Source organism: Chiloscyllium plagiosum, unplaced genomic scaffold, assembly GCF_037043375.1.
Source record: "Chiloscyllium plagiosum isolate Xiang-an unplaced genomic scaffold, Cpla_swu_hap1 HiC_scaffold_30, whole genome shotgun sequence".
NCBI lineage: Eukaryota > Metazoa > Chordata > Chondrichthyes > Orectolobiformes > Hemiscylliidae > Chiloscyllium > Chiloscyllium plagiosum.
Window position 1 is genome coordinate 2,662,041 of NW_028270168.1, and position 8,269 is coordinate 2,670,309.

Below are 8,269 nucleotides of genomic sequence, written 5' to 3' on the forward strand. Positions count from 1 at the left end.
TCAATGGAATTACCATCACCAAATCTCCCATTGTCAATATCCTGGGATTATCAATGACAGACCTTTGATAACACCACTCCTGAAGAATTATAACTTCAATTTCCATACTAACAATGATATACCGCACACTTATCTTGAATTGGAGACATATGTGGTGAGATGGATAAGGTGGGGAGAGAAATCAGGTAGGAGGTCCGTGATGCAATTTAAGAAATTAGCATTGACAGAGTGGTCACCTTGCAGGCTTAACAGTGGATCAATCTCCAGGGCAGGATGAAATGTATCCCAGGTTGTTGAGTCAGACAAAGAAGAACATAGCAAGGGTGTTTGAAATAATTTTTCAATTCCTCTCTGGCCAATGTGGTACCATTATTCAAGAAAGGAGCAGGAGATAAACCAAGAAAATAAAAGGTCAGTCAGCAGTCTAACTTCAGAGGTGGGAAAACTATTAAGACTCAATTCTGAGGGAAAGGATGAATCTGTATTTGGAGAAAGTTAAAAATCACAACACCAGGTCCAACAGGTTTGTTTGAAAGTACTAGCTTTCAGAGCACTGCTCCTTCGTCAGGTAATTAGTGGGTGGACCATAAAACAATTTATAGCAAAAGACCATAGCGTCATGCAATTAAAACAATATACTGAACAAACCTAGAGTGCTGTTCAATCTTTCGTCTTTCAGAATGGGCTGCAGGTTTCGGTTCATTGAGATGTCAACCCCAGGACTTCTCTTAAGTCACATTCTCGAGATAACTTAAGGTTTTATAAAAAGAAGTGACATCTCAGCTCAGACAATGCATTAAAAGTGTGAGGTTACAGTCAGCTCAAAAGTAGGAATTTATAAAATGTTACCTGGATTGACTGCCTGCAGGTTGTGCTGTTTGAGCAAAAACAGAATGGATCTACAAATACAACTCTGCAAATGCAAATTCACCCCATAGACTTCTATGCACGTGAGCACCCAAACATGTGTGCATACAGAGTGTGTGTTTGTGTGTGCATGGGTGTGACAGAATAGAAATCTGCGAGAGGGTGTGTATGTGAGTGTATGTAAAAGCGTGTATATATATACACACACACGTGCGCTTGTGTGTGTGAGAGGGTAAATAGTGGAGTCACCTATAGTGTGACATGAGCCCATGGAGCCAATTGAGCCATTCTCATGGGTATTGAACTTGGCTATCAGCCTCTGCTCGGCCACTGTGTTTTACTCTCATACATCCCCCCCCCCACAATCACCCATGCACACAGTCTCTCACAGGCTTATTCTGTCACAATCAGGCACACATTCACATGCACACTCACTCTCTCTCTTTCATATGCACACACAGACACAAGTCTATGGGATGAATATGCATTTGCAGAATTGTATTTGCAGTTACATACAGACCAGTCCCTTAAGGTATTAGGATAGGTGGATAGTTGCATATGGGATACTTGCCTTTATTAGCAGAGGCATAGTGAGTCTGTGGTAGATATAGGTTTGCTCACTGAGCTGAAAGGTTCATTTTCAGATGTTTCGTCACCATACTAGGTAACATCTTCAGTGAGCCTCCGAATGAAACACTGGTGGTGTAGCCCATTTTCTATTTATTTGTTTAAGTTTCCAAGCCCAAAGAAACCCAAACATATAAATAGAAAGCGAGCTACACCACCAGTGCTTCATCCTGAGGCTCACTGATGATGTTACCTAGTATGGTGATGAAACGCCTGAAAACAAAGCTTCCAGCTCAGCGAGCAAACCTACATCCAGACCTCAACCTGAGCTATAAATCTTCTCAAAACTCACTAGGCTATGGTAGAACTATAAAATGTTCAATAGGCCATAATGACAGAAACCATGTTTTAGGAGGGATTTGATTGCTTGAGAGGGTGCAAAGGAGATTTTCCAGGACACTGCCTCGGCTGGAGAGTTGAAGTTATGAAGAGTCATAGAGATGTGCAGCATGGAAACAGACCCTTCGGTCCATGCCGACCCAATCCCAACCCAATCTAGTCCCACCTGCCAGCACCCAGCCCATATCCCTCCAAACCCTTCCTATTCCTTGATCTGTCTATGATTAATACTTTAGGTAAAAGTTACTGTCTTTTACAGGAGTCCTCTTTCAAGGGGTTTGCGTGTGTACTCTGTATATAGTTTGCTGAAAAATGTGTTGCTGGAGAAGCGCAGGTCAGGCAGCATCCAAGGAGCAGGAGAATCGACGTTTTGGGCATGAGCCCTTCTTCAGGAATATAGTTTGGCTACTTTGCATTGACCACTGGCTACTCAGCTGTCCCTCTGTCCAGTTGCTACAACACAATGACAAGTGTATCCTTGGCAAAGGCCACTCTGCGTTCAGACAGGTTATGCTATTTAACTGGGCGGGGGGGGGGGGGGGGGGAAGAGGGAAAGGGAAGGGGGGGATGGGGAGAGAAGGAAGGTGGGGGGGGGGGGAGAGAGAGAAGGGAAGGGGGGGGGGGGAGAGAGAAGGGAAGGTGGGGGGGGGGGAGAGAGAAGGGAAGGTGGGGGGGGGGGGGAGAGAAGGGAAGGTGGGGGGGAGAGAGAAGGGAAGAGGGGGGAGGAAGGGAGGGGGGGAAGCGAGGGGGGGAAGCGAGGGGGGAAGGGAAGGGGGGGCAAAGGGAAGGGGGGGCAAAGGGAAGGGGGGGGCAAAGGAAGGGGGGGCAAAGGGAAGGGGGGGGCAAAGGGAAGGGGGGGGCAAAGGGAAGGGGGGGGCAAAGGGAAGGGGGGGGCAAAGGGAAGGGGGGCAAAGGGAAGGGGGGGGCAAAGGGAAGGGGGGGGCAAAGGGAAGGGGGGGGCAAAGGGAAGGGGGGGCAAAGGGAAGGGGGGGCAAAGGAAGGGGGGGGCAAAGGGAAGGGGGGGGCAAAGGGAAGGGGGGCAAAGGGAAGGGGGGCAAAGGGAAGGGGGGGCAAAGGGAAGGGGGGGGCAAAGGGAAGGGGGGGCAAAGGGAAGGGGGGGGCAAAGGGAAGGGAGGGGGCAAAGGGAAGGGGGGGGCAAAGGGAAGGGGGGGCAAAGGGAAGGGGGGGCAAAGGGAAGGGGGGGCAAAGGGGAAGGGGGGGGCAAAGGGAAGGGGGGCAAAGGGAAGGGGGGGGCAAAGGGAAGGGGGGCAAAGGGAAGGGGGGGCAAAGGGAAGGGGGGGGCAAAGGGAAGGGGGGGCAAAGGGAAGGGGGGGGCAAAGGGAAGGGGGGGGCAAAGGAAGGGGGGGGCAAAGGGAAGGGGGGGGCAAAGGGGAAGGGGGGGGCAAAGGGAAGGGGGGGGCAAAGGGAAGGGGGGGGCAAGGGAAGGGGGGGGCAAAGGGAAGGGGGGGGCAAGGGAAGGGGGGGCAAAGGGAAGGGGGGGGCAAAGGAAGGGGGGGGCAAAGGGAAGGGGGGGCAAAGGGAAGGGGGGGGCAAAGGAAGGGGGGGCAAAGGAAGGGGGGGGCAAAGGGAAGGGGGGGCAAAGGAAGGGGGGGCAAGGAAGGGGGGGCAAAGGGAAGGGGGGGGCAAAGGGAAGGGGGGGGCAAAGGGAAGGGGGGGGCAAAGGGAAGGGGGGGCAAAGGGAAGGGGGGGCAAAGGGAAGGGGGGGGCAAAGGGAAGGGGGGGGCAAAGGGAAGGGGGGGGCAAAGGGAAGGGGGGGGCAAAGGGAAGGGGGGGGCAAAGGGAAGGGGGGGGCAAAGGGAAGGGGGGGGGCAAAGGGAAGGGGGGGCAAAGGGAAGGGGGGGCAAAGGGAAGGGGGGGCAAAGGGAAGGGGGGGCAAAGGGAAGGGGGGGCAAAGGGAAGGGGGGGGCAAAGGGAAGGGGGGGCAAAGGGAAGGGGGGGCAAAGGGAAGGGGGGGCAAAGGGGAAGGGGGGGGCAAAGGAAGGGGGGGGCAAAGGGAAGGGGGGGCAAAGGGAAGGGGGGGCAAAGGGAAGGGGGGGCAAAGGAAGGGGGGGCAAAGGGAAGGGGGGGCAAAGGGGAAGGGGGGGCAAAGGAAGGGGGGGCAAAGGGAAGGGGGGGGCAAAGGGAAGGGGGGGGCAAAGGGAAGGGGGGGCAAAGGGAAGGGGGGGGCAAAGGAAGGGGGGGGCAAAGGGAAGGGGGGGGCAAAGGGAAGGGGGGGCAAAGGGAAGGGGGGGGCAAAGGGAAGGGGGGGGCAAAGGGAAGGGGGGGGCAAAGGGAAGGGGGGGCAAAGGGAAGGGGGGGGCAAAGGGAAGGGGGGGGCAAAGGGAAGGGGGGGCAAAGGGAAGGGGGGGGCAAAGGGAAGGGGGGGGCAAAGGGAAGGGGGGGGCAAAGGGAAGGGGGGGCAAAGGGAAGGGGGGGCAAAGGGAAGGGGGGGGCAAAGGGAAGGGGGGGGCAAAGGGAAGGGGGGGGCAAAGGGAAGGGGGGGGCAAAGGGAAGGGGGGGCAAAGGGAAGGGGGGGGCAAAGGGAAGGGGGGGGCAAAGGGAAGGGGGGGGCAAAGGGAAGGGGGGGGCAAAGGGAAGGGGGGGCAAAGGGAAGGGGGGGCAAAGGGAAGGGGGGGGCAAAGGGAAGGGGGGGGGCAAAGGGAAGGGGGGGGCAAAGGGAAGGGGGGGGCAAAGGGAAGGGGGGGCAAAGGAAGGGGGGGCAAAGGAAGGGGGGGCAAAGGGAAGGGGGGGGCAAAGGGAAGGGGGGGCAAAGGGAAGGGGGGGGCAAAGGGAAGGGGGGGGCAAAGGGAAGGGGGGGGCAAAGGGAAGGGGGGGCAAAGGGAAGGGGGGGGCAAAGGAAGGGGGGGCAAAGGGAAGGGGGGGCAAAGGGAAGGGGGGGGCAAAGGGAAGGGGGGGGCAAAGGGAAGGGGGGGGCAAAGGGAAGGGGGGGGCAAAGGGAAGGGGGGGGCAAAGGAAGGGGGGGGCAAAGGGGAGGGGGGGCAAAGGAAGGGGGGGGCAAAGGGAAGGGGGGGGCAAAGGGAAGGGGGGGCAAAGGGGAAGGGGGGGGCAAAGGGAAGGGGGGGCAAAGGGAAGGGGGGGGCAAAGGGAAGGGGGGGGGCAAAGGGAAGGGGGGGGCAAAGGGAAGGGGGGGGCAAAGGAAGGGGGGGGCAAAGGGAAGGGGGGGGCAAAGGGAAGGGGGGGGCAAAGGGAAGGGGGGGGCAAAGGGAAGGGGGGGCAAAGGGAAGGGGGGGGCAAAGGGAAGGGGGGGGCAAAGGGGAAGGGGGGGGCAAAGGGAAGGGGGGGCAAAGGGAAGGGGGGGCAAAGGGAAGGGGGGGGCAAAGGGAAGGGGGGGGCAAAGGGAAGGGGGGGCAAAGGGAAGGGGGGGGCAAAGGGAAGGGGGGCAAAGGGAAGGGGGGCAAAGGGAAGGGGGGGCAAAGGGAAGGGGGGGCAAAGGGAAGGGGGGGCAAAGGGAAGGGGGGCAAAGGGAAGGGGGGGCAAAGGGAAGGGGGGGCAAAGGGAAGGGGGGGGCAAAGGGAAGGAGGGGGGGCAAAGGGAAGGGGGGGCAAAGGGAAGGGGGGGGCAAAGGGAGGGGGGGGCAAAGGAAGGTGGGGCAAAGGGAAGGGGGGGGCAAAGGGAAGGGGGGGCAAAGGAAGGGGGGGGCAAAGGGAAGGGGGGGCAAAGGGAAGGGGGGGGCAAAGGGAAGGGGGGGCAAAGGGAAGGGGGGGGCAAAGGGAAGGGGGGGGCAAAGGGAAGGGGGGGCAAAGGGAAGGGGGGGGCAAAGGGAAGGGGGGGGCAAAGGGAAGGGGGGGGCAAAGGGAAGGGGGGCAAAGGGAAGGGGGGGGCAAAGGGAAGGGGGGCAAAGGGAAGGGGGGGGCAAAGGGAAGGGGGGGCAAAGGGAAGGGGGGGCAAAGGGAAGGGGGGAAGGGGGGGGCAAAGGGAAGGGGGGGGCAAAGGGAAGGGGGGGCAAAGGGAAGGGGGGGGCAAAGGGAAGGGGGGGGCAAAGGGAAGGGGGGGGCAAAGGGAAGGGGGGGGCAAAGGGAAGGGGGGGGCAAAGGGAAGGGGGGGCAAAGGGAAGGGGGGGCAAAGGGAAGGGGGGCAAAGGGAAGGGGGGGGCAAAGGGAAGGGGGGGGCAAAGGGAAGGGGGGGGCAAAGGGAAGGGGGGGGCAAAGGGAAGGGGGGGGAAAAGGGAAGGGGGGTTAAAGGGAAGGGGTGGGAGGGGAAGGGGGAGGGGAAGGGTGGGGGGGGGAAAGGGAAGGGGGGGGAAGGGTGGCGGGGGGGAAGGGTGGCGGGGGGGGGAAGGGTGGCGGGGGGGGGGAAGGGTGGCGGGGGGGGGAAGGGTGGCGGGGGGGGGAAGGGTGGCGGGGGGGGAAGGGTGGCGGGGGGGGAAGGGTGGCGGGGGGGGAAGGGTGGCGGGGGGGGAAGGGTGGCGGGGGGGAAGGGTGGCGGGGGGGGAAGGGTGGCGGGGGGGGAAGGGTGGCGGGGGGGAAGGGTGGCGGGGGGGGAAGGGTGGCGGGGGGGGAAGGGTGGCGGGGGGGGAAGGGTGGCGGGGGGGGGAAGGGTGGCGGGGGGGGAAGGGTGGCGGGGGGGGAAGGGTGGCGGGGGGGGAAGGGTGGCGGGGGGGGAAGGGTGGCGGGGGGGGAAGGGTGGCGGGGGGGGAAGGGTGGCGGGGGGGGAAGGGTGGCGGGGGGGGAAGGGTGGCGGGGGGGGAAGGGTGGCGGGGGGGGAAGGGTGGCGGGGGGGGAAGGGTGGCGGGGGGGGAAGGGTGGCGGGGGGGGAAGGGTGGCGGGGGGGGAAGGGTGGCGGGGGGGAAGGGTGGCGGGGGGGGAAGGGTGGCGGGGGGGGAAGGGTGGCGGGGGGGGAAGGGTGGCGGGGGGGGAAGGGTGGCGGGGGGGGGAAGGGTGGCGGGGGGGGAAGGGTGGCGGGGGGGGGGGGAAGGGTGGCGGGGTGGGGGGGAAGGGTGGCGGGGTGGGGGGGAAGGGTGGCGGGGGGGGGGGGAAGGGTGGCGGGGGGGGGGGGGGAAGGGTGGCGGGGGGGGGGGGAAGGGTGGCGGGGGGGGAAGGGTGGCGGGGGGGGAAGGGTGGCGGGGGGGGAAGGGTGGCGGGGGGGGGAAGGGTGGCGGGGGGGGAAGGGTGGCGGGGGGGGGGGGAAGGGTGGCGGGGTGGGGGGGAAGGGTGGCGGGGTGGGGGGGAAGGGTGGCGGGGGGGGGGGGAAGGGTGGCGGGGGGGGGGGGGGAAGGGTGGCGGGGGGGGGGGGAAGGGTGGCGGGGGGGGAAGGGTGGCGGGGGGGGAAGGGTGGCGGGGGGGGGAAGGGTGGCGGGGGGGGGGAAGGGTGGCGGGGGGGGGGGAAGGGTGGCGGGGGGGGGAAGGGTGGCGGGGGGGGGGAAGGGTGGCGGGGGGGGGGAAGGGTGGCGGGGGGGGGGAAGGGTGGCGGGGGGGGGGGAAGGGTGGCGGGGGGGGGGAAGGGTGGCGGGGGGGGGGAAGGGTGGCGGGGGGGGGAAGGGTGGCGGGGGGGGGAAGGGTGGCGGGGGGGGGGAAGGGTGGCGGGGGGGGAGAAGGGTGGCGGGGGGGGAGAAGGGTGGCGGGGGGGGAGAAGGGTGGCGGGGGGGGGAGAAGGGTGGCGGGGGGGGGAGAAGGGTGGCGGGGGGGGAGAAGGGTGGCGGGGGGGGAGAAGGGTGGCGGGGGGGGAGAAGGGTGGCGGGGGGGGAGAAGGGTGGCGGGGGGGGGAGAAGGGTGGCGGGGGGGGGGGGGAAGGGTGGCGGGGGGGGGGGGGGAAGGGTGGCGGGGGGGGGGGAAGGGTGGGGGGGGGGGGGAAGGGTGGGGGGGGGGGAAGGGTGGGGGGGGGGGGGAAGGTGGGGGGGGGGGGGAAGGGTGGGGGGGGGGGGGAAGGGTGGGGGGGGGGGGGAAGGGTGGGGGGGGGGAAGAAGGGTGGGGGGGGGGGGAAGGGTGGGGGGGGGGGGAAGGGTGGGGGGGGGAAGGGTGGGGGGGGGGGAGGGTGGGGGGGGAAGGGTGGGGGGGGGGGAAGGGTGGGGGGGGGGGAAGGGTGGGGGGGGGGGGAAGGGTGGGGGGGGGGGGGAAGGGTGGGGGGGGGGGGAAGGGTGGGGGGGGGGGAAGGGTGGGGGGGGGGGGGAAGGGTGGGGGGGGGGAAGGGTGGGGGGGGGGGGAAGGGTGGGGGGGGAAGGGTGGGGGGGGGAAGGTGGGGGGGAAGGGAGGGTGGGGTGGGGGGGGAAGGGAGGGTGGGGTAGGGGGGGAAGGGAGGGTGGGGTGGGGGAAGGGAGGGTGGGGGGGGAAGGGAGGGTGGGGTGTGGGGGGAAGGGAGGGTGGGGTGTGGGGGGAAGGGAGGGTGGGGTGGGGGGGAAGGGAGGGTGGGGTGGGGGGGGAAGGGAGGGTGGGGTGGGGGGGGAAGGGAGGGTGGGGTGGGGGGGAAGGGAGGGTGGGGT

At 65.3% G+C, this 8,269-nt stretch overlaps 1 protein-coding gene across 2 annotated transcripts in view; it reads right to left on the reverse strand.

The window, feature by feature from the left end:
* The window catches only part of hdac1 (histone deacetylase 1), a 49,221-nt gene that overhangs the window by 29,776 nt on the left and 11,176 nt on the right, over positions 1 to 8,269 (reverse strand). The window contains exon 1 of one of the 2 annotated variants that reach the window (XM_087976656.1): positions 649 to 782. The exons of the other annotated variant lie outside the window; for it this stretch is intronic. Within the exon in view, the coding sequence (XP_087832782.1) occupies positions 649 to 703 (55 nt within the window). The 5' untranslated portion in view covers positions 704 to 782. Of the gene's footprint in view, positions 1 to 648; positions 783 to 8,269 lie in introns of those variants that run through there. 2 annotated transcript variants of the gene reach the window in all.